Below are 24115 nucleotides of genomic sequence, written 5' to 3' on the forward strand. Positions count from 1 at the left end.
TACCAAAAAAATAACGTTATCTGGTATTGCCCAATACAGCACGATTCGCAAATTAGATTTCGTAGCGAACAACACAATCAGTTTGCGTGTTTAATGCCATTGTTGTGTTTGTCAGGATTAAATGCAGGCAACGTTAGACAGCTTGTGTTGTGACTACAGGCACAAATTGTGAGGTAGCCTGCTACCGCCAGTAATAGCTAGCTAGCTACCTTCATTGCAACAACATCTGAACTGTTCCGCAAGATGCGGAAGGTATCTCTTAACGCTTATTCAATTAATAAAAAACCGGTAACAAACAATATGTCATGTGTCTATGCAACACCTGTATACAACAACAGAACAACACATATTTAACTCGTATATTTTACCTCTGCGCTTTGATGTTTGAAAGTATCCAGAAACAGGAGCTCCATTGAGGAATCCCCCGCCATGTTGCTTGTTCACATTGGCATAAACTTCCGGGTGAAAAAAAAACACTTCCGGAGTACAATGTGTCCAAAATCTTGAAAATCTCAGTTTATTTGACGACACAAATCCAGCAAATTTGTGTGCTGGTTAACGTTCACTGTAGTAGCTAGAATTTGTTGATAAACGGCGGATGGTTTTTGTTATGGACGCAGTTATGATTTCTTTATCACTTTCACTGCGATTATATCTTGAAATGTTGTTGCTTCCTAACGGGTTAACACATAACACCTGGCTGTAGCGTATTTTTTTCTTGTCAAACTTATGCTTTCGAACCGTTACCAAAGCTGGTAGCCGAAGCAAAGTTGTTGGTAACATTTACTTCGGCAGCCAGACCGAAATTTAGCTAGCCTACTCTCAGTACGTGGATATATATCGCAGTAACCAACAAAGTACCTAGATGTTTTAAAGATTAAATAGTGTGCATCTATATAAATTAGGGTGAATGTTGCCAATCCCCCTTTCCCGCACAAACAAGAAAATGAAAATGATGAATGGATATGGTGGTCTAAATTAGGTGCAGCCTATACGTTCTTTTACTTAAAACTGGCCTTGGTTATTTATATTCAGACAGCACTGGTTATAAATGAAATGGTAAAAATAGGCCTAAGTGTTGCGATGTAACAGCCATAGCTTGCTTTAGTTATGCACTGTTGCATTTTGCATCTGACGTTGTGCAGCTAATTGCATCACGAATTTATTTTTCAATTAAGTAGGCCTAATTAAAGTTCGTTGAAACCCTGGCACAATAGTGACTTCACTACAGGCAAAACTATAGACTACATTTAAATTAGGCCACGTTTTTCAAATAACGAGATAACACAGTAATAGGCCAATTGAAGAAGTTTCACATACAGGCCTGTAGTTTCGTACAGTGGTTTTGTCATAGTTTAATTATGCAGCGCATTCATTTGCGTATCGATGGTCTCGCCTTTTCAGTCATGATGCAGACGCTTACCCGTGCATGGCCTCATAGACATGTAGGCCTACATAAGATAATTTTTTATTATTTGCAAAGCTTAAAATTATTGTTACGTGTTTATTTTTTCACAGCCTACATCCGTGCATGAATTGTCCAGTTCAAAGGCTGTGCTATAAAATTTATCTGCAATACCTACTCCAAACTTAAATCATCGCAGATTTTTTTATTTATAAAGAAAGACAGATTAAGCGATACCAGTTGAATTTCGAGAATTTGTGGAAACATTCTTAGGTGTAAAATAATAATAATAATAATAATAATAATAATAATAATAATACAAAAGACGAAATAATGATTTGATATTATTTAATAAAGTAGGCTATGTAATAAATGCAACCTTGCGCAAAGAAAGGATCAAAGATACCATTGAGATAGGCCTATTTTTTTTCTCTATGTCAGTAGCCTATCGGGCGTATTTAAAATTGTTATGGACAGAACAAAATTATGTCGAAATGCGAAACACAAATGCAACACAACGTGCAGCAAAACATAGAGTATGTTAAATCAATTCCACCAGAAATCGCAAAGACTGCACTAGGTCAAATTTAGCCTACTATAAGGTTATAAAAATAATTAATTTGACAGGTGCAACCTTTATAAGCGTTTGAATTGTCAAGCCAGAAAGCAAAAAAATAATTTAAGTCCTTCAACCAATGATGGATTTCTCCATGTGCAATGCCACGTCCCTGTTTATAAGCACCAATAGAAGAGGACCCAGAACAGGGCAGGTATCTGTTACCTGAGTCACGTGGGTGGCAGACAGGTAGGTGCACACAAAAATAAGGAACATTCAGCCATTATGAGGCTATGAGGGGTGCTACCTGTTTTGCATAGGTTCTCACGCAATCAAAAAAGTCACTAAATACCTGTAGCGAGTGAAACACACCTAGCTTTGGACGTAGGTGTCTGTAGGTGTGGGTTGACTGGTTTTCTTTGGTGGATTTATTTTCTGGATTGCTGTTCCTTTAGGGTGGATTCTTTATTCGAGGTGCGTTTAGAGTAGTTTTTTCTTTCTATCCTTAACATGACGACGAATATAGACAACTTGGTGGTGTTATTTGCCACAACATCTGGTGCCAGTGGGGATTTACTGGGGTCAGACGAAAAGGAACTCATTCAGTTGGTGTGGCAAGTTGTGGACCTGGCGAACAAGAAGGTATTTCTGAAATCTATTCTCCTTTGTTGTTCCGAATGTCTTAAAATTTGGGCAAGGGGTGTTTCACAAAACACCCATTCTGCACATGCCGGTTTATTGCATTGAACGGCATAACCCGTTTCTGAAATTAATTTAATATAGCAAGTATTGTAGCCTACATTTTTATCTCCATGTAGCCTGTCTGGATTCATATCATACTCACTTCTCTCTTTTGAGGGCCACACGGAAACCACCCGTCTTTTTACAGCCCATATTGTCTGGAGATGATGTATTTTAAACTATTTTATTTAGACTGGGAAACTGAATGAAGTTTTCATCAGACCTAAACATTTGGAATTGACGGACGAATGTAAAGAAGAAAGTGGGGTTGCCGAAGAAACCATCTCTTCAGCCGAACCATTGGGAAATGCGTTAAACCAGGTGAATGTTTGTCAAAATTATCATATAACTCCTTAAAACGGATGAGTAATTGGAAAAAAATGAGGGAAAGCAGAACCTCCCTGATGTTGGACCACTCCTATGTTTTGGAATTCATTGCTCTTTTTCGCTATTTATTCATGAGAATAACCTCATGATAATAATCTGGGCAAAATATTTATAGTAATCTCTTAGAATAATCTTTGTCAAATGAACGCTAAATGTAAATATTTACATTAGTTACACTTGTGTAACTAGTGGATTGTTACGAGATGATTTATCGACAGTTAGTCACAATTAAGTTTCACAACTATTATTTTGCTCTCACAAAATAATTGTGCTTAAAGCTAAATTGGAATTGATACCTGACAATATATATTTAAGAATATTTACATGGATATTTTACTGTGAAGGATACAAGTTCAGTTTTACTGCAAAGGTGCTGTCACACTTAGGAAAGGTAGTGAGGTCATGTGAAGCAATGGATCAAGAGTTGAAGGCAAATATTTGAATTTGAATAATGTGAAGATGAGCAGCCATTGTGCTTTGCTTAAGGGCCTTTCTGGAAGCCTCCCTGGAACAGAAACTAACATGAAGCCTAAATGTTCCCAGCTGTATTATTAAATCTTTCAACACATTTTCCTCAGCTTGTTGTTATAATAATAATAATAACAATAATAATAATGTGCAGCATGTTTTAGATTGCATACTAAGATATATCATGTTCACAAATGAGCTGGACACATGTTTTAGGTACCCTAAAACATATTTTAGCCTTTTTTAATTTGTTATTTGTCAAGGCATGATGATGCAGAAAGCACACACATACATTCCAGGAAAATAAAACTGAAAGCCCCTTTTCTCTGTGGTTTGCAGTTTAATCAAAGGCTCATTGCTGAGGTGGATGGGGCTTCCCTCTGTTTATGCACTGATGGTCAGCTTCATATTCGTCAAGTTATTCACCCTGAAGCTTCAAGCAAGGTAAAATATGCCCCCATTTTCACGTCTTTTCAATGTGCACAATTGATTGGCCTGAACTTTAAAAAGTAATATTCTAGTGCTGGTGTTCATTTTGTACGTTTGTTTACTTGTGTGTGTGTCTGTGTGCATGCATTCATGTGTATGTGTTGTGTGTTTGTGTGTATGTTTGTGTGTGTGTTATATAACATTAAATTAATCAAGAATATCATGGCAAAAGTATGTTTTTGGAAAAGCATGCCTGCCCTCAATGCACTGAAACTGAACCACTCCTTAATGTTCCAGTGTGCACTTCTCTCCCCTGCATATTGCATATCACAATGCTTATACTTAAACTGTCCTTTATAACACTCATAGCACTGCATTCAATAATTAATAATCAAAGGAGCAAAAATTGAGGAATATATAATTAAAAATGAACAAAGTAATAATTTAGCCATGTCATTAATTATTAATGATGTTAATGTTAAACTAATTTAGTTAAATTCATGTTAAACTGAAGAACTGTTCTTCCGCTTGCTGTGATTTCATAGATTTTTGTTTCATTACAGAATATCATGCTGCCAGAATGTTTCTATTCCTTTTTCGACCTGCGAAAAGAATTCAAGAAAAACTTCCCTTCGTCAGCAGATTTGAAGGATCTAGACATTCAAGTCATGGCAAACTGTATCCTTGTTCTGTGAAACAAAACCATGTTCTGCTCAGGGTGCTTAAGTTCCCATGCGTAGACATTTTTTTTTTACTGTGAGGATTCTCACATTTAAATCGAACTTTCCTGTTGGGCATTCCTGTTCAGTGGAAAGGGGAACATGTAGGTCACAAAGTGAAAATCAGCGTGCTCTTTAATGCTGAATATAAAACAGCCATTTGGTGTTTTGTATTTGTGGATTTTATATTTGTTCAGATTCAGTGCTATGGGAAGGCTCACTAACAGGTCATATTAAAAGTACAGTGTCCTTTTAAATATAATATTTCAAAAAAAAAAAATGGACGGGGGCTGTGTTTGTTCTGTTGCGTGGTGCTTGCTTTTTAAGACCTGTTATTGAGAAAGATAAGGGTATGGGAATTGCCTTGTGGCACTGAGGGTGTTTTTATACTTGTGTAGTATCGGGCCTTCAGGTGCTGGTCAGGGGAAGAAGACTGAATTACACACAGGGTGTTGGCTCATGGAGTGGGGGGTGGGGGTTTGAAATGCAAATACAGAAAGGTGTTTCAAAGCCTAGTGTGTTTAGCCAACAGACAAGCCCTTCACTCCCACCATATAATAAACCACTGCAGGTTGGCTAACCAAGTGAGGCCTGGATGCAGGGCCTCAACAAAGGCATGATGTACTTTATTCAGAACCAGAATCAGACACAGATCAGTTGCTTATTAGGGGGATACGTTCAAACTGACCACCATGCTGTTTTGATTTAAACTGTATAATTATGCAATGTTTTAAATTAATTGAACTGACTGCCAATTTAATGATAATATACAATTCACTATTCAGTAATTCATTACAAATTGATGACTGGGTACAAATACAGTTTTTTATTGAATACTCTCAATTTTATTTGTAGGGGAAACGGATACTCTTATCTGTATTAAGAGGTTTTGTAATAAATCATCCTTTACATTTTGTAATTGAACAGCCAAATGACTTATGTTTCCTACTGTTCACTATGCTAGTTCGTAACTCTCCTGTTCTCTTGCTGTTCTCCATAAATCTCTAGCGCATTGGTTTTAAAAGGACCAAAATGATTGAATGAATTAGGGAGAATGATCTTTCCCTTCCTGCAACAGAACAGTAGGAATTTCTCCCTCTTCCCGCCTTCCCGTCTTCCTTGACCAGGATTACTCTCAGATCTGAATATAACCACAGACTCATCAGCCGACACGTCTGCAGCACTGAATGTCCAGTCTATGGCCAGCATTGTCCTTGCACTTATCTCAGAACCTGTCTGTAAGTTCACCCATTCATTCATACGTATATTGGGCTGGGCTTGCTGACAACTTGAAACTTTCTGTTAGTTTTAATTATTCCTCTTTGTCGTGTTTCACAGGTTACAATTTCACCCATCCTGAGAGAGTCAATGAAAAATTTGAAACTGGCACTTGGTAAGACAAATACCTTTTCTACTCTTCTATGTCCAGACTCATGACTAATGACAGAACCAGATTGCAAAGCAGTTCATTCTCAACAAATCATTGTCAAAGATAAAGAATAAGGGACTGAATCCTCATTTCTGCATCATTTATTAAAACTTGATAGCTGAAATTCTGATTTTAAAATAGTGACAAATGTCAAACCCTTTTAGACCTGTGTCCTGATGTGTGTAGAGGAATTTTAGATTTCTCTGACAGCCTGATGGATAAGTAATGGAGACAATCACACAGAGTGCTGTGAAATATCAGGCATGTTATGGGAAGTGTGTGCTTGAGGGTACACGTGGTGAGGCCTGTGCGCTGTGCCTGACTCCCACAGCAGTAAGATGGAGAGAGTGGATGACAACACTGTGATCCGGGCTCGAGGCCTCCCCTGGCAGTCCTCAGACCAGGACATCGCCCGTTTCTTCAGGGGTCTCAACATCGCAAAGTGAGTTCTCTGTGCCATCACCATGTCTGCCATTACCACACCTGCCCTCCTAGACCCGAGTGCCTTCGCTTCAGCGTCTCTGTGGAACCTTCAGTGGAGCCTCTCTGATGTGATGTATGTGTTTGTGGTTTCCAGAGGGGGGGCAGCACTGTGTCTTAACGCCCAGGGCCGGAGGAATGGGGAAGCCCTTGTTCGGTTTGTGAATGAGGAGCACAGAGACCTAGCCCTGCAGAGACACAAGCACCACATGGGGAACCGATACATAGAGGTCTGTCCATCTGCCACTGCTTTCGATTCCAAACTCTCCTTTTTCTGGAAGCCGCGTTCAGTTAAAAAACAGACCCACACACTAACACAGGGGTGGACAGTGAGGGCCGTTTCCCTTCCTGATGGTCATACCAACTTCTGGCCTAAATGACTCCATTAAATGTTGTATTTTCACCATCTGAAATTTTAGCTACGTTTCTTGATAAGTGATAAGTTTGTGAGATGCTATATGAAATATTTTACTGTGATCTAATCTACACGTGAATCAGTCTTAGTGTATACAGCTAATTTAACCAGCTTATTTAACTAGGGTAGCTGGTGGAAACTAAAACCTGCAGACTCAGCTGCCCTCCAGGATTGGAATTGCCCACACTTGCTATAACATCATAGTTTTGATTTCTTCACAAATCGTTTCCATCCCAGTTGGATTGATTTCGGAATTATTTCAGCCTAATATATAACCTTTGTTAAAGCGTTTGTCTTGCTTTACCATTTGTCAACATTAATGCTGGAGTATAATGTGTGTAATGTCCTGCTTTATAGGTGCTCCTAAAAGTTAGAAAATTACTCCTGGTGAAAAAGATGAGAAGTCCTCCTGTTAATACAAAATGTACATGTACTTGTAGGCAGGAGTTATTGCATCTATTCCTGTCTTGTTATGAGTTTCTGGAATGTCAAATCAACTTTTTGTAACTGGAAACTTTATTGCTGTTTCAGGTATACAAGGCAACCGGTGAAGACTTTCTCAAAATAGCTGGAGGTACTGATGATTTTTCTTTCTTTGTTAAAGTTAGTAGTTTTTGCCAAGTGTTGAGTGTTACTCAAGGGAAATATCTGAGTAATTGTGCATTCTGGTTTCATTGCGTTCTTCTGATTCCAGATTATATTTGTTGCACTGAGGTCGGTCAGGAAGCCTCATCTGAACCTCACCACAAAAAACAACAACAGCGACGGCACATCAAACGGCTCACCGGAGCATCCTCTTTCTCTCCCCAGGCACATCGAACGAGGTGGCCCACTTCCTGTCCAAAGAGAACCAGATTATTGTGCGCATGCGAGGCCTTCCCTTCACTGCCACGGCCGAGGATGTGCTGCTCTTCTTCTCTCCCGCCTGCCCCGTCACCGGGGGTAAGGACGGCATCCTCTTCGTCAAGTACCCCGACGGCCGGCCCACCGGGGACGCCTTCGTGCTCTTCTCCTGCGAGGAGTACGCCCAGAACGCTCTCAAGAAGCACAAGGAGATCCTGGGGAAGCGCTACATCGAGCTGTTCAAGAGCACAGCGGCAGAGGTGCAGCAGGTGAGGATGGGCTTTTGACCCTACATGCTCTGGATTTGAGTAGTGACCCCAAAAACTACTCTATGGTGTAAGCGAGGGCCAAACCTGATCCTGGAGAGCTACATTGTCTGCTGGGTTTTCCTTGAAAAAAATCAACCAAATTAGACCTAAGTGAGAAGTTAACTGTACAACCAGCTGTGTTAGTTGGGCAATTACGTGCTGAGTGACAAAGCAAAAAGCAGACTCTATGGCTGTACGGGAACAGGGTTGGCCACCTCAGCTGAAACTAAACCTGTTACCACCAGGCCTGATGGGCTGGGCTGGGGAGTCCTGGAGATTCAAGTCCCTTTTCGATCAGACTGGCAGCATACCAGGAGAGGAGATGTCTTCTCTAGAGAGCAACTTTAGTGAAGCTGATAGGGAGAATTAGAAGGAAAAATAGCCTGTTTTGTTCACTGCTATTTGTACTGTCTGTTCCAGTTGAGTGAAGATCCTTACCTGCTTGTCACTTCACTCTGATTTGCGTTCGCAGAAGTGTTGATGTAGTTGCTTCCTCATCTGATAAGACCGAACTGACTCAGGGGACAGGTGGTTATTGGGCAATACTGAGGCAGAGTTGTGCAACAGGATGTCTTTGGCTTTGACTGGGAATGGATGTAATCTGTTTAATGACTGAACAAAAAGAAAGCTTTCAGCTTGCTGCCTGAAGTCATTCCAGTAGTCCAGTTTGGCGCTAACCTGTACTCGTGTGCTTAAACGCCGACACAGATTGACAATGCAGGCATAGAGATACCTCAGGTTTAGTCATTCCCATCCTATTGGAACAAATTAAGAGCATCAGTGCATTCAGAGCTTTGTTTGCTTTACCTCTTTGTTTGGTGACCTCCTGGATTGTCGTTGAAGAATATTGTGCAAACAACTTCCACCACTTGAAGCTGTAAAAGATTAGTTCCTGGCCACAAATAAACAAATTTCACTGAATGACCCCGTTTAGCCAGTGCTGTCACCCCAAGCATTCCATTATAATTCGTTTTGACAGCTGTAACTTTTTATTTCAGTCCGCTTAAGCACACAATAGACCTTACAATGTCTCATGTTTAAATCAGATTTGTGTAAAGCTCACAGTATAAAAAAAGGAATGCACTTTCCCGTATCACGTTATTGGAAATTGTATACTGTGGACAAGTCTCACAGTCCCTATATTCAGAATGTACTGTAAGAGGAAACTGGGAGGGAAAAAACCATCTGCGCTGGCTTTTATTGTCCTTTTCCAGGACAGCAAACAACTAAATGTCCTGTTGGCAATGCTTCATGGTTTCCTGACTCAGCATCACTGGAGCACCTGAGGTCAACTGTTTTGAATCTTTTTTTTTTTGGAATTTAGAATGTGAATTTGCCACGATTGGATGATGGATAATGCTAGTCAAGAATTGGCGAAGGAACCCATTGCCAGACATCCCAATGAGCTGCAGGCCTTGGTTTTTAAAATGAGATTCACAGTTCCTCACTGCACATTTGTATGTTCCTCTCCAGGTATTGAACAGGTACACATCAGCCCCCCTCATCCCCATCGCTCCCGCTCCCATTATACCTGTGCTACCTCAGCCCCCCTTCGTCCCCCCGCCGGGAGTGCGGGACTGCGTCCGTCTGAGGGGGCTCCCCTACATCGCCACCATCGAGGACATCCTGGAGTTCCTGGGGGAGTTCACCGCTGATATCAGGCCCCACGGCGTCCACATGGTGCTGAACCAGCAGGTACGCCCCCCTCATTTGGTACAGTGGCAGCACAAATGTTTTATTCTGATTGGTCCAATCATGAAAGAGATCTTCAGTGACTCACACATGACACTACAGTTTAATCAGGGTTTTATTTTCCTGCTAGGACAGTTGAAGAATGTACCAGAAGCTTTAGGGTGGCCACCTGCCTGGAGCCGATTGCGTCAGTTTTATTGTTAAATCAATGCAGCCGCTCTCCGAGCTGTTCAAAGTCAAACTCGTTTTGCTGTAGGAAATTTTAAAACGCATGACATAGTTTTACAAAATTCGGTATTGTTGAGACTTGAGCCTCATACCAGAGTTTACTGGCAAGTGTTTTACTGCTAAACAACAGCTCGTAGTCATGATGATTTTCTGGGAGAGCGTATTGTGGTTCATCTTTAAGTCAAACTGAGATTTATTTGGAATAGCCGCAGCAGACCATTTGTGGGAAGGGAACAATAGCTAAGAGGTTGCCAACAACAACCACCGGTGCTGGCTGCAACCTATTGCTGAGGAGGTAGCCCCCACATGACCGTGTCCTGTACGTGCTCATTTTCTCACAGGGCCGGCCTTCCGGGGACTCCTTCATCCAGATGAAGTCAGCGGAGAGGGCCTTCATGACAGCCCAGAAGTGCCACAAGAAGACCATGAAGGACCGCTACGTGGAGGTGTTCCAGTGCTCCGCCGAGGAGATGAACATTGTGTTAATGGGGGGCACGTTGAACAGGAATGGCTTGTCCCCACCGCCATGTAAGTTACGACGTAAGTTTTGCTGGGGCTCTTGGCGCTTCTCTGAGCTACATGCTGGTAGGTGTTGGAGCTACCCTCTTTTTTTGAAATCTTTCATTTTTCCGGGTTCTTTTTGATTCAAAACATTACCAGGGTGGAACAAAGTATCTCTGCGGATCAGCAGGATTCTGGGATTCTTGGAAGTTACTCTGATGCTTTTGCCTTTTAAAAAAATCTGCCAAAATTTATTAAGCTGCTATTGATTGGTATTTTTTCCCTTCTCCTTTTAATTTTACACCTATTTGTTTATTAAATGTAATCATGACTTCATAGTCATGATTACATAAATATTTTGTACTTTAAAACTGATAATAATCATTGGTAAACATAAAAAGCCTGAAAGCAAATTTTTAAGAGTAACTTCTGTTTTGTTTGGTTTAGGTCTACTCCTCATTCAATTCTCTTAGCATATAAAAACCAGAGCGCTTGCCTTTTGAGACCACAATAGTGACAAGCACGTCTTATATGTTACCTTGTGAAAATAAGCTACAGTACATTTGGAGTCATTTTTATGATGGATAACAAAGCTAAATTTGCACATTGACAAACACAAATGGAGCAGTTGCTTGTGGCTATTGTAGCTTTTAGAAAGGTAAGCATACCTGGGCTCTGATGTGTGTAGAGGAATCATGGTGACACTGGTCTCATCCCTGAGGCACATGGGTGGGTAACTGGTGAGGGTGGGGCTCTTTTTGGAGGCCCTGAGCTTAAGGTAGGGGGATTAAGTGGGAAGGTCTTGCCATGCCGGTGTGCTTTACAAGGGGAAATGCGCTAGCTCACAAACACTCATTTGTATGTAGAACAGGACTTACAGGAATCCCCCCATACTCTTTTACAGTTGGAAGGACCTGCACTGAAAGGTGCCTTCATTGTTTGTGGGTATTGGTTCTTTCCATTGTGAGAGGCTTTCTTGCATGAGCTTCACCTGAATACAAACAATGAACCAAGTGTAAAAGGATGGTTGCTTTGTAATTTAAAGTTTCCATTGCTACGTTGCACAGAAATACACAACACACACTCTATGGATTTCATTTCACTAACCCATGTGTAGTTTGTTCATGAAACCCAGAAATAATAGATATAATGCATCATAACTTCAAGATATTTGGAATTAATTAGAAATTGAAGCATAATCCACACTGTGTACTCAGAAAAGGCCTTTCCAAAATGTACTCTTTGCTCAAAGGGATTTTAAATGATTTGCAGGTGTTTGAACTTTCTCTTATTTCATCTTATTTCATCATCAAAAAAAAAAAATCATTTATAATCAGGTCTCCTGGGGGCAAAGCACGTCAAAAAGCCTAATAAACCAGCCAACCGATGGGAGCACCGGAGTCCTCTGGAGTCTGACATTTTGACCCCTCTGTCCCCCTCCAGGCCTCTCTCCCCCCTCCTACACCTTCCCTCCCCAAACAGCGGTCGTGCCTGCAGACGCCACGGCCCTCTATCAGCCCCAGGTTCTGCTGAACCCCCGCCCCATGCAGCCCACCCCTGCTTTCTACCCCGCCAGTGCCCAGCTCTTCATGAACTACACCGCCTATTACCCCAGGTAGGCAGCAAACACTCTTTTCTTTTTTTTTGGAGGATATTTAATTTTGAAACGCATATTGAAAAGTCTTACTTTGCCTTTAGGGGGAGGTGTGCTGACAGATTTGACATCATATTTGACATGATATTTTTCTAAAATATTTCTCAGTTTGGCAAGCTGTCGTATGGTAGGCATTGGTGCATTCCATTTCTGTCCCCATGATGTAACACCACCAGAGTGTGCTCGTTATTGGCTTACACTGGTGTCAGTCTGGGCGTGTGCTCCTTATTGGCTGACACTGGTGTCAGTCTGGGCGTGTGCTCCTTATTGGCTGACACTGGTGTCAGTCTGACCCAGGTAGAGTGTATGTCAGTCTAAGGCCCAGCAGTGGGGAGTTTTTCAGGCCTTTCAAGAAAAGTGGAGCTTTAATGAAATAACAGGTTTGTCAAGAAATCTTAAGGGACAACTTGACATTTCAAAAATGGAAAAGGACATCTTACAAGTCACAAAAATGGCCCAAAGTACATTTCAAGACTACATTTAATATTAATTTAAATGTTCAACATAAAATAATCTATTAATGCATTGTTTACATAGTATTAATACCAAATGTATGTCTCTACAATGTAATAAGTTCATTTCTATTTCAGCGTGGTATTTTTTTAGTATGAAATATAGTAGCAAAATATTGTAATCAACACTGCAATATTTGTGTAATATTTATGTTTTTAATGTTTGAAATGTAACTTGGCTTGTCAAGAAATGTGAACCCATGGCCATTTAAAGAAAGAAAAGGAGACCAATTTGGCATTTTTAAAATTCATCTTACTGTGTAATAAAGATTGAAATATCATATTCTTGATATATTATCATGCAGTGTTGATACGTTACATTGCATACTAAAATAACTAGTTTTATCCCATTATGAAACGGACATTCAAAAACTATATTCTTGATACATTACTAAATTATACACTAAAAGAATGCTTTGGTACTATTGAATATTGTTCAGCTGTTCTGAATCAGTTTATCAATTTCCTTATCAGTGATTGCTCATACAGTTTAGCTGTAACAGATAAGCAGTCTGAAAAGAGGGAAACGCATTGCTCTTTGGCTCAGATCTATGCTTGCAATACAGCTCCAGCATAAACCGGGTAAAAACAAAGCTAAAATGAATTCATTACCTTGCCGGATAAAGGAATGGTGTTGCTGCAGGTTCCACTTAGAAGTTTGTGGGTCGGAAAGGGCGCGTAGTAAGGGTAGTTAATGACTGAGCCGCAGTGTGCTAGCTGAGCCGTGTGTAAACAGCAGGGGAGACTCAGATGTCCTCCACACACGATGCGACCGCCACCACTGCGATGAAGGTCAGGCTGCCTCCATTGCAGACACGGTGGCCCGCTGGCCCAGAGAGGGGCAAGCCTGTGCTGGTAGACATGGTGGCTCTCAGTGTGGGTATATTGAGGTGACCTGTATCCAAAATAATGCCTTTACTTCATTTCACTGGGGAGTTATGAGCCTTTATGTATAAACTGGCAACTTCTGGAAGCAAAATTTTTGGTTTTGAATATTGCTATGAGCACAAATTCCTGCATCTGGTGTGACTCAGCAGGTTACAGCTACTTGTTACAAGTATACTGGTTATGAGTGTGATAATTGTTCTTTGTCATGGTAACATGGATGGGCTGTATTATAGTGCATCAGAGTGACCACGCTGTCACTTTATAGGTTTCTTCAGGTTAACCAGCTGCCCTTGCTCCTTGTGCCCTTGGGCCGAGGAGATTCTTGCCAAGAAACTGGTCAGCCTAGCAATATGGCATTTGCATTGGTTTAGAGGATGTTCCTCCTTTGGCCATGCAAATGCCATGCAAACACAAATATGTAAGATCGCCTGCTGTTCAGTAATGAATAAACTTCATTTATGCTGGAAAGTTTCCTCCTATTTTTAAATGCACCCATCCCCCTTGGGAAATGTTGGATGAGCTTTATTTAACTTCTGTCATATTATCGTGCAATTAGTCCTGACTCATAGCAAGCAGACGTATATTTATGCTGCCCTCAGAGAGCTGCGGTGCTGTTTCTGAGTCTTAACAGGTCCTGAGACATAACTTATTGCTATCATCTCAGGTGGCCGGTGTAGCGCACTGTCCACTCTCACTGTCTTATTCTAGCCAAAGAGACCCAAAATAAGTGGACTTTGCATCAGTACTATTTATGGTTGACCAATATGTTCAATAACGTGCTCCGTACCAACACCTTGTGAATCAGAAGAATGGTTATGTTATGGGTTAATTTTACATTCTGTTTTGGTGACATTTTATTTTGTCCTTTCTCTACCACCCCCAACCCCTTCCCCAGCCCCCCTGGCTCACCAACCAGCCTGAACTATTTCCCCTCCCACACCAGTGCTCCCACCTTGGGGGCCCAACCCGGAGCCTTGGTCAGGATGCATGGTCTGGCCTACAACAATGGAGTCAAAGAGATCCTGAACATCGTCCAAGGCTACCAGGTTTGTGCTCTTGCTGCCCAGCAAACTGCTAAGCTTAATTGTAAATACTCACTTGAACCACTTGACAATCAAGGAATTGCACATACAGAGGTGAAGGCAGCTTTGACTGTCATTTTCCAACAATAAATTCCTCTCTTTGACTGCTAATGCAATCTGCTGGGGAAAACAGCTCTTTTAACATTCCAACCAAGGAACCTCAGATAAGATACTGAAGGAAGAAGGGAAGGCTAAACAGTTGCTGCAGAAAAGCTTGGTGAACATAAGACGACAAAAAAAAATGCGCAACGTGGTTGCATAAGCAAAAAGGCATTTTCATAATGTGCCCAAGGCCTCTTTTCAGTGTCAGTATGTCTGCACGCAGAAGCTAATATGCTGCAGTGTATGCAGTAGACCCCTCTCTGTGGTGCCCTTTCTGTGCATATTGAAGGCAAACAGATCAGTTATTTACAATGTGTAAATCTATGGAGTCCTTCCATTATCATATTTGTACTTCCTTGCTGTTGCAAAACAGGTTTTCTGTGCCAGGTCTCCTACTTTCTTCTACTTGTCCAGCTATTATCTAGGGTGGAGCACACTGCTGAACAAACTAGCTTGTGTGGGCATGATTTCATAATGTGCTTCGGTTTAGTGTTTAAAATAACAAAGCTACTAATTTAACTGGTATTTATATGACAAGTACACATCTGGCAAAGTGTCAATGTGTCAGGTGTTGAAGAAAGAGTCATTTTTAAATGCTCTTTGGGAGAAAATCCCGCATAACTGGTAATATTTAATAAGGAAGGAATTTTGAGACTTGTCCATTGGATGAAAGATTTTTATTTTGGGACAATGTGTAATGTAATGGCTCAGTGTTTTATTTTGGTTTCAGCACTTTTGAAAGGTCTTGAACAGTCTTCTTTAGGGTATTAAAAGGTTCATAAGGTTTTTCTGTGGGAAACTGTTTTTGGATGTAACACGCATTTGTAAATCTGCAATTTATTCATAGTCCTTTCACTCAGTACTCCCTTAGGGTCCCTTTCAAACACCTACAGTCAAATATTTATCGAATCCTTTTATTTTGAAGGAAAACTCCGACTTATTTCCGTACCTTGTTTGCCATTCCTATTTTACAATACATACAATACAATCCACCATACTGCATCATAGAAGAGCTCTTCATTTCAGAAGACTCATTCCATAGCTAAATTACCATATGGTTTTATTTGCATCTGTTGCCCACTGGCAGCAATATATAATATGTGTTTGCATTAGAGCACCACTGTGGAGATTCTAGACTATATCTGTCATTCAGTGCAATATTTCTGTTCAAACTTACACCATAGTACGCATCTGAAGATGGACTTGTGCACTCACATGACCAAGCCAGGAAATTACTTGCTCATCCCCAAGAGTGGGTTTGTATTTAAAGAGGCCCTGTCAGGCACAGCTCTGCCCTCAGAGGAGGCGAAGGTAAGGTTTCCACACGGTCACACCAGCGGGGGTCATAGGGTCACCTTTCTCACCGTCCTTTCCGGGGAAACTCCAGTGGTGTGGGCTTATCCGTGGATGAACTGATGTGAGGTGTCAGCCCCCCCCCCCCCCCCCCCCACCCCCACTCCCCCCCCCCCCCCCCCCTTTCATTCTTCATTCAGTGTAGCTCTTGATTTGCGCTTTGCGTTTCCTGTTCAGGTATGCTGTGCTGGTTATTTGTTCCAGAGAACACTTATGCACCTAATTTGGAACACACAAGAAAATAAATGACCCTGCCCAAACTGTTTCTGGCAGCAACAACCTCAGGCCTTTTGGCACTTCAAAGAACACAGTTCAGCAAGTCGCATTCCTTTTTGCCAAAGGCAACAATGGGGACTCATTAAACCACAGCTTCCATGAACAGGAGTGGCGTTGGTTGTTAGGTGGTGCTGTAGCTGGTTGTGGGTGTGGCGCGCAGTAGGCCACACAAAGGTGATGGGGTAGGGGAGGGTGCCCAACCTCCTTCTGTGGTGCTGGGACACGGTCTTCCGTCATGACGTAGGTACATCCCATTCGAAATGCTGACCTTTTCTTCCTCCCTGTCCCCTCTCTTTTTGTTCAGAGTCCTCCTGAATCTATGGCTCTTGTGAATAGCCTCTGTGGACAGCCCAGTAGCAGCGATGCCCTCGTGACCCTCCCAGCTTTACTGTCAGCAAAGCAGTCGCTTCAAGACAGGGGCCACATGCACCTTGGGGGCCCCTTCCTGGATCTGCAGCTGCTGTAGAGCTGGTCACAAACACTGAGGAGCCCCCCCCCACCTCACACCATCTGTGAGATGCTGGACTCCCTCCACAGAGAAATTACAACTGGGGGAATTTAGTCCCTAGCAAATGTCCCACTGGATTTTAATGTCATGCTTAGGTATGCAAATCATTTAAGCTGTCTATTTATGTATAAATATATGTAAAAGCATAAATATATGTATAGTCTACCGATTTAATGTGGCTTTCTGCCAAATTGCTTTGTTGTAAATTGCACAGTGTATTTTGTAAACATGTTAGAAAAGTTATTACCAAAGGCAACGCATCATTTTTTTTTCTATGCAAGAAGTGCCAGTTGTCTTTGTTTTTTTGTTTTGCTTCAGAAATCTTTTTAAGTCTAATCCTGCGCAAGTGCTGTGTTCGTGCTACGGTTTATGTTTCGTTCATGACACGGTCATTCGGCGGGTTGGACTGCGAGGATGTAAAACTTGACGAGTTCACACACTGTGTGTGCCAAGTGAGAGAACGATTCATGCTACTGCTTTATCCACTGGCTTAAAAGCTGTGATTTAACAACCCTGTCTAAAGTTCTCTTTGTGGTTTGCATTGTGAAAGCAGCCACTATCTGTGTTGTGCTTCAGTTATTTTGTTTTTATTATTTGCCTATCTGAAGAATTGGCTCTCAGGAAGGTTTTGTTTTCAAGTGTAGATATAAACCTCAACATTATATAACAATACATTCTAGTGTTTCTTGATATTTCACTTTTTCACAGTAGCCTTTGCCAATGTATCATATTGTTACCATGGCTGCTTGTATCACCTTAGATTGCCATAGATAGCTGTAGAGAGAAGAAGGACAAGATGCACCAAGTTAAACTCATTTTCAAAATACATGTTGCTGAAGATTTTTTTTTTTCATTTTTAGCCAAATATGCTTGTAGTCATAACCTTTTTTTCCTGTTGACAGTTGTAGAAAATGCTGTATTGCATGATGAAGTTAAAAACAAGGGCTATACTTATTCTATAAGATGTTTACATACTCTGCCAAAACCAATGCACTGCTGAATCCAGAGTTTTCTATAGAGTGTATTTTGTCTGACATACAGATACTTTTCCCAAAATAATATCTCCTCCTACAGACATTAGGGGCATGCTGTGTTTCTTTTTGTGCATGAGGCCTTTTCTGATTGGTGTAAGTGTCCCATGTGACTGACTTGGACCAATCAGAGATGTGTATAATCGCAAAGGAAAAAAGCACCACACCCAAATACTGGGCAGTAAGTGTTCCTGAACAATATGAATCCAGACCCTGAATGATAACTACAGACTTGCAAAGAGAGCAAATGAAATGTTGCTGTATTGACTTCAAACTTTGACCTTTAGTAGCTGACTAGCCTGTATATTAGATTTACTGAGTTTGTATACCACTCTGGCATCTTTTTTTACTTTTCTATTGTATGTACAGGCAATAAATTACAATAAGACCCTATTCCACTTTGAAATATTCAGGTCAGGAACAATATGCATCTACAGTATACTGTAGTTTAATCCTTTGCATTGTGAAGTAGCCATAAATAATGCGCATGTCTAGTTATTATTATAAATTGTATCTTAAAAGATTTAGGAAATCTATTGTTCATAACCACAGGAATGTACATAAGCTTTGGTCAGTATATTTGATCAGAGTTGCATGCATATTGAAGTAGATAGAGCTATATTGTTTAGAAATTGTACATTTCCTGTAAGGACTATGCTACAAAGAATGCAGTCATGTCTGGCAACCAAGTATCTGGACATAATGAGGAAAAACCAGAACAATAATAAAAAAACATTCATTTTAAATTTGGTTGTTTGTGAAGTTTTGCATGTTTCACATTGCCTGAATAGAATCCAATGTTTGAGCTGATGTGCTGAGCATCAAATGTGACATGTTATATGTATGCTAAACAGAATCTGATGATGGGACAGTATATAATTTAGGTAATTCATACCATTTGTATTGATCTGCTTCAGAAAATATCCACCAGTAGCATAAATTATGTGCGTAAAAGCAATGTAACTTATCCCATTGTGTCTATTTGTCTGTTTACATCTATGTCACACATCTCAGGATTGACATGTGCAACTGCATACTAGTTGCACACATTACCTTGAATTGTAAACTTTGCTTGTTTAAATAGATATGTCATTTTTAGGCTCTATATAACAATATGTTTAGTAACTACTCTTTCACGTAAAACCGGTAATTCAAGAAATTAGCTTGGAATTTGCCTACCGTCATGTAAGCTGCAAATATCTGCACTTACACGAAACAGTGTGTGCTCCACCAGTCTTCTTTACTGGCATGCTTTTAAGATAGGCCATGCACATTTACACTAATGTTTATATTACATTAATACCTCAATCTAATCACCAGTATCTACTACCAGCCCATCTAGTTTAGATAATGATTGATAAATCTGCATGGAGCTTGCCCTAATACTGCTTAAAGGGAACAGACTCCAGAGCTGGTTGTGGTACTTATTTCAATCAGTGCCTTTATGTTCTGATACTGATGGTGCGTAGAATTTCTGTTCCACGTCACATATCATAGAGCTATATTAAACACTTGTCTTTATTCAAATTGTGAGTCTTGGTTCTGATATGGTCTCTGGTCCCCTGGTCAAGGGGACTCATTTTCAGCTGGCATTTTGCTGCCATTTTGTTGAAAATATTGACAACTTTTCTGTGCTCATCCACAGTAAGACTGGCTTGCTAAAATATTATCCATGCAACAGCTGAAGAAGAGGCAATGTGGTCTGTACCAAAAAAAGAATCTGTTTCAGACCTATTCACACTTAGAAAACAGCTCTTGATTTGTTGGGTGAGGAACAATTATGTGTTCCTAGTTGGTTTGTTCTGGGTGAATTTCTCTGCATATCTATGCATGCACAAGTTCTGTAACCAGGAAATTCCATTCTATAGATCTCTGATTACCCAATTCAAAATGTTTCCACTACTATTTAATGGCCACTTCCAAATTTAGAAATATACCATTGTTTTAATCTGAACCATAGGGCACATAACTTTTCTAAAAATATTTTCCTCAACTGGATATGGAATGAGAGGGGCCAATGATTTGAATTTTAAAAGGCAAATGAAGGCAGCCTGAAGCAAGAATCAGCTCCTGCATGCAATGCGGCACAGACCATAAATTTATAAGGAGTGTTCCCAGCTCAAAAGCAGAGAAAAGAGGTTCAGTTCTCAAACTTTCAGCCGTGGAGAGGGAGAGAAAAGTCATTTTCGCTACTTCTCCTTGAATTTTAAAGATGATTTTCTAAAGATTTAAACATAATATTGACATTTTATGGAAATGGGTTTGTATGTATTAGGCCCATCTCTGAAGGCCTGCTTTTCCATCATGCAGGAACAATAATAGTATTTTAATCTAGAATCTAGATCCTTCTAGATAATCTAGAATCTCCTTCTGCTGTTACCCACACCCAATGAAAGTATTAAACCTAATTTCTCATTTTACAATAACAACTGTCATGGAATGCAGTTACTATATTTTGGTAATCTGAATGAGGCATGCTCATTTACTCAGGACTTGTGGACATGTAGATATGTGAAATGTGTCATATACACTTTCAACAAGGCCTGCTGGGATCAAATGACAAACATCACTTTCCACAGCATATTCCCTAAATCAACTGCCATGTAGATTTAACAGAACACCCATATCAAGTAGAGGGGACTGCTGGGTGGTACATCCAGCTCCAACACTACCCCTTCCACCTGCAGTGGCAGTCCTATGGTCTGGAATCAAGCCCTGACCATGCTGGTGCTGACTCCACAGGCCATGTACAACTGGCTATAGCATGGGAAGGAGGGAGAACCTCAGAGAACAGCGATCGGGTATGTGTTGACTGCCTGCTCCAGCTGAACAAGTTCTCAGGAGCAGTGGCCTCTCAACTCAGCTGGGTGGACCATGTACTTGGTGAAAAAAAAGCCCTGTGGTTTACAAGATGTGGTTGCTAGTCTGCATTCTACCAGATGTACTTTGTAGCAATGGAATACGCTTGCAATGGAAACTCAGCATTCCAAAATATTAATTTGGAATAAAGAAATAAATACATAAAAGGTTAGAATTAAAGTATTTTTTTGCCACTTCAGTAACCAGTTGGCTTCTTTCACCAAATTTCCAGAATCATGAGTGAACCAAAGAAAACATTATAAAGCAAAACATAATACTCAATTTACGTACTCATGAAATAAACACGCACGTATGGTCTAAATTATACCTGACCATATAGCCTTACCACTGGGCAAATTATCTTATGTAACATGTTAACAACTGGGGCTAATTTGAACAGTGTTTTATTGCGCAATATCCTCCGTTTTTGTTAAAGTGTTTTACTCCCCCCACCTCAAATGTCTCAACTCGACAGTAGGGGGAGGAGGAGGTGCGAACAGAACATAGCCAAAAGGCATGTGTTAAAAAAACTCATTCGGTTTTCTCCCTGCCTTGGCGCTATTGTTTCCCTCAAACATCTGACACTGGGCTGCGTTCCTGAACTGGCTCCCCTCTTCCGCAAGGAAGACTAACATGGGAGAGGGGATAAGAGGAGATGAGGGGGAGACGAAAGATGACACAATAAGAAGATTATCTCTGAGCACCGGCAAGCAGGATTGCACCCTAGTGCCCTGAGGGTATGGGTGTACAGGACGTAACACAGCACCCTGATACAGTTTTTTCACTCTCATGCCCTCACTGTTTGACCTCATTCTCTGCCTCCAGTAATTGTTATCAAGAGCTCAGTGTGTCCCCCTACCCTGCTCTTCCTGTTGACTCATGTTACACACATGTATCCATGACTCCTCCACCTGGAGCAATGACCCAGTGGAGCAGAAGACCACGTATGAAGCTGAGACACCAAAGAGTCAAGACTGAGAAATATGTGCAGGCCATGCAAGCCTAAGTCTGAGTCCAATGCTATACAGTATAAGTTAAAACAAGTCTTGAGGACAGTCAGAAAAATGACTGTTTTCTTAAGGTCACATGCTCCTCTATTGAAAAAAAAGAAGAAAAAAAGCTCCCAGCCAAATTCTGTGTTTGTTTCATCAGTGCCTGTTCTCTCTGACTCACAGAAGACAAGCTGGGAGCTGTGTGCTTTTAGTGATGTGTGCTATGTGCTAATCAGTGTTTGCTTAGACTGCCAGAGTACCAAAGTTATGAAGGGAGTACTACACTTACATTTTGCAATGACTAAAATGAAAAGAAGACAATAACAAGGGGGTGTCTGGAACAGAAATTATTCATTGAGGGCTTACTGTTTTTTGAAAGCTTGGCTACCATTAATTGTATGACATGTATTTCTAATAGCAAATATAGAAACTCAAAAAACAATCACTTGAAAAATAGATCTAGTAAGAGAGAAATCCTGCACTGAAGACAGGATGTTTTACAACCATTAAACAACCTAAGAAGATGATGACGACAAAGAAGATAGCTTCTTCAGCTATCTTGTTCTTTTTCATCGTCTTCTTCTTAGGTGGTATAATGGTTGTAAAACAAGCTTATTGGTGCATTACAACCACCGACTAGACTGGAGTGTCTGGAGTAGATTTGGCAGAAAAAAACAAAATTCTTTCAACTAGACCAGTTTCCTTTAGTTGATGAAGTTGTGTAAGTCGCTCTGGATAAGAGCGTCTGCTAAGTGCCTGTAATGTAATGTAATGTAATGATATAACAAAACATTTATATATTATTATTATTATTATTATTATTATTGTTATTATTATTATTATTATTTACTGTTCCAATCTTCACTGCATCATTTACCTTGTAATAATATAGTTCTACTGTTTTTGGCTACAAAGTTACAGTGTATGCAATTTCCTGTAGGATGCATGCCCATTTTATGCAAACTATAGTTAAGTTTTGTATGACCAATTCTTAAATGAGTAATGTATCTGCTTGTACTTGGTTTATGTGACGTTGTTCTGTTGTAAACTCAGTGGCATTGTAAATGAGAGTCTCTTCCCTAAATACATCTCTGAGATTTAAATAATGGTTGAATTAATGTTTTCTACCTTCCGATTGCAGCCCCCCATTCTCCCAGCAACAAGGTGTTTTATTCCATACAAGGGTCTAGCTGTTTCACCATCATTCCAGTATTCTTGCAGATTTTGTGCATGTGAAATTTAATATAAACATCGGACTAAGCTTTACTTAGTCAAACTTGTAAGTCTAGGTTTTGGAGTCTTAGAGTCCGTCTGACTAGTATATCTACTTTCATTTCACTCTACACCAACATGGGCAGGTACCCAGAAGATAAATGCATATGCAACTTATTTGGGTCTATATAATATATCGAAAATATCAAGCAAATATCCTGCCTGCATGGGCATTTGCCAGATCTAAGGCTAGACAATGCAGAGAATCTGTCAGAGCCAATTACCGCACTGTTTATTCTGTCTTCTTATATCCACTTCAGAGCTACAGTTATTGCCAGCGGCTCAGCAGTATATGCAGTACAGCCAGGTGATCCGATACCCGCTTCTTTATGGCTGAGTTATGTAGAGGAATAACTACTGCAGCACCTGCTCACCCAGAAACAGGATCCTTAGGCCCGTCTGTGAATAATAGTTAAAATATCTGAGTAGAGTTGGTCAATATATCTCTGAATTATAGTACAAACAGGTAGGAAACTGGATTTTTCTTTCAATTTCTGTTGTAAACTGAAGTCTATGCTTGGTATTGGGAGAAACCAGGGAGGAATTGTAGAAACTGGAACTGTAGGCCTATTCTGTACATTCAGCAATCATACATTTTCCTGCTTTGGCATCCCCTACCCGCCCAAATAGCCTTAGTGGGGTGCGAATGTCCGTGCCCCTGCAGATTAACCCATTATGCATGCATTAGTTTGACTCACCTGATTCGTAGGCACTTCTCCCATTTCAACCTAGATTGCTATTACTGGGGATGTCTTAAATGAACCACTGCAGATTCTAAGAGCTTGAGCTTGTAAGGTATCTAATGTCCTGTGGTTAGTTTCTGCTGCTGACATATACACTATCGATCCGTAGTCCAAAACTGACCTCAAGAGTGCCCAGTATATATGTAGCAGAGATGTTCTATTTGCTCCCCACTCCTGTCCTGATAAGCAACACAGTACATTGATAACCTTCTTACATTTATTTTATTTTATTTATATGTCCA

At 40.6% G+C, this 24115-nt stretch overlaps 2 protein-coding genes across 5 annotated transcripts in view; one reads left to right on the plus strand and one right to left on the minus strand.

Annotated features, from left to right (window-relative positions):
* The window catches only part of virma (vir like m6A methyltransferase associated), a 34619-nt gene extending 34127 nt beyond the window's left edge, over positions 1-492 (minus strand). The window contains exon 1 of the mRNA XM_035384120.1: positions 369-492. Coding sequence (XP_035240011.1) covers positions 369-431 — 63 coding nt within the window. The 5' untranslated portion in view covers positions 432-492. The remainder of the gene's footprint in view (positions 1-368) is intronic.
* A 1738-nt stretch (positions 493-2230) lies between these two features.
* On the plus strand, positions 2231-18757 carry esrp1 (epithelial splicing regulatory protein 1). Of its 4 annotated transcripts, none has more exons than XM_035393460.1 (16): positions 2231-2603; positions 2895-3023; positions 3897-4001; positions 4550-4664; positions 5845-5943; positions 6044-6098; positions 6466-6576; positions 6712-6844; positions 7561-7603; positions 7840-8141; positions 9654-9875; positions 10442-10640; positions 12045-12216; positions 14551-14701; positions 16024-16150; positions 16773-16859. In XM_035393460.1, the coding sequence occupies exons 1-15, from the start codon at positions 2472-2474 to the stop codon at positions 16105-16107; spliced, it is 2052 nt and encodes a 683-aa protein (XP_035249351.1). In that variant the 5' UTR covers positions 2231-2471; the 3' UTR covers positions 16108-16150; positions 16773-16859. The 4 variants fall into 4 exon arrangements, with proteins under 4 accessions (XP_035249351.1, XP_035249361.1, XP_035249331.1 ...); XM_035393470.1 differs by having other exon boundaries at positions 10442-10628; XM_035393440.1 differs by lacking the exon at positions 16024-16150 and having other exon boundaries at positions 16773-18757.
* Positions 18758-24115: the final 5358 nt, after the last annotated feature.

The sequence above is a fragment of the Anguilla anguilla genome, chromosome 1 (genome assembly GCF_013347855.1).
Source record: "Anguilla anguilla isolate fAngAng1 chromosome 1, fAngAng1.pri, whole genome shotgun sequence".
Lineage (NCBI taxonomy): Eukaryota > Metazoa > Chordata > Actinopteri > Anguilliformes > Anguillidae > Anguilla > Anguilla anguilla.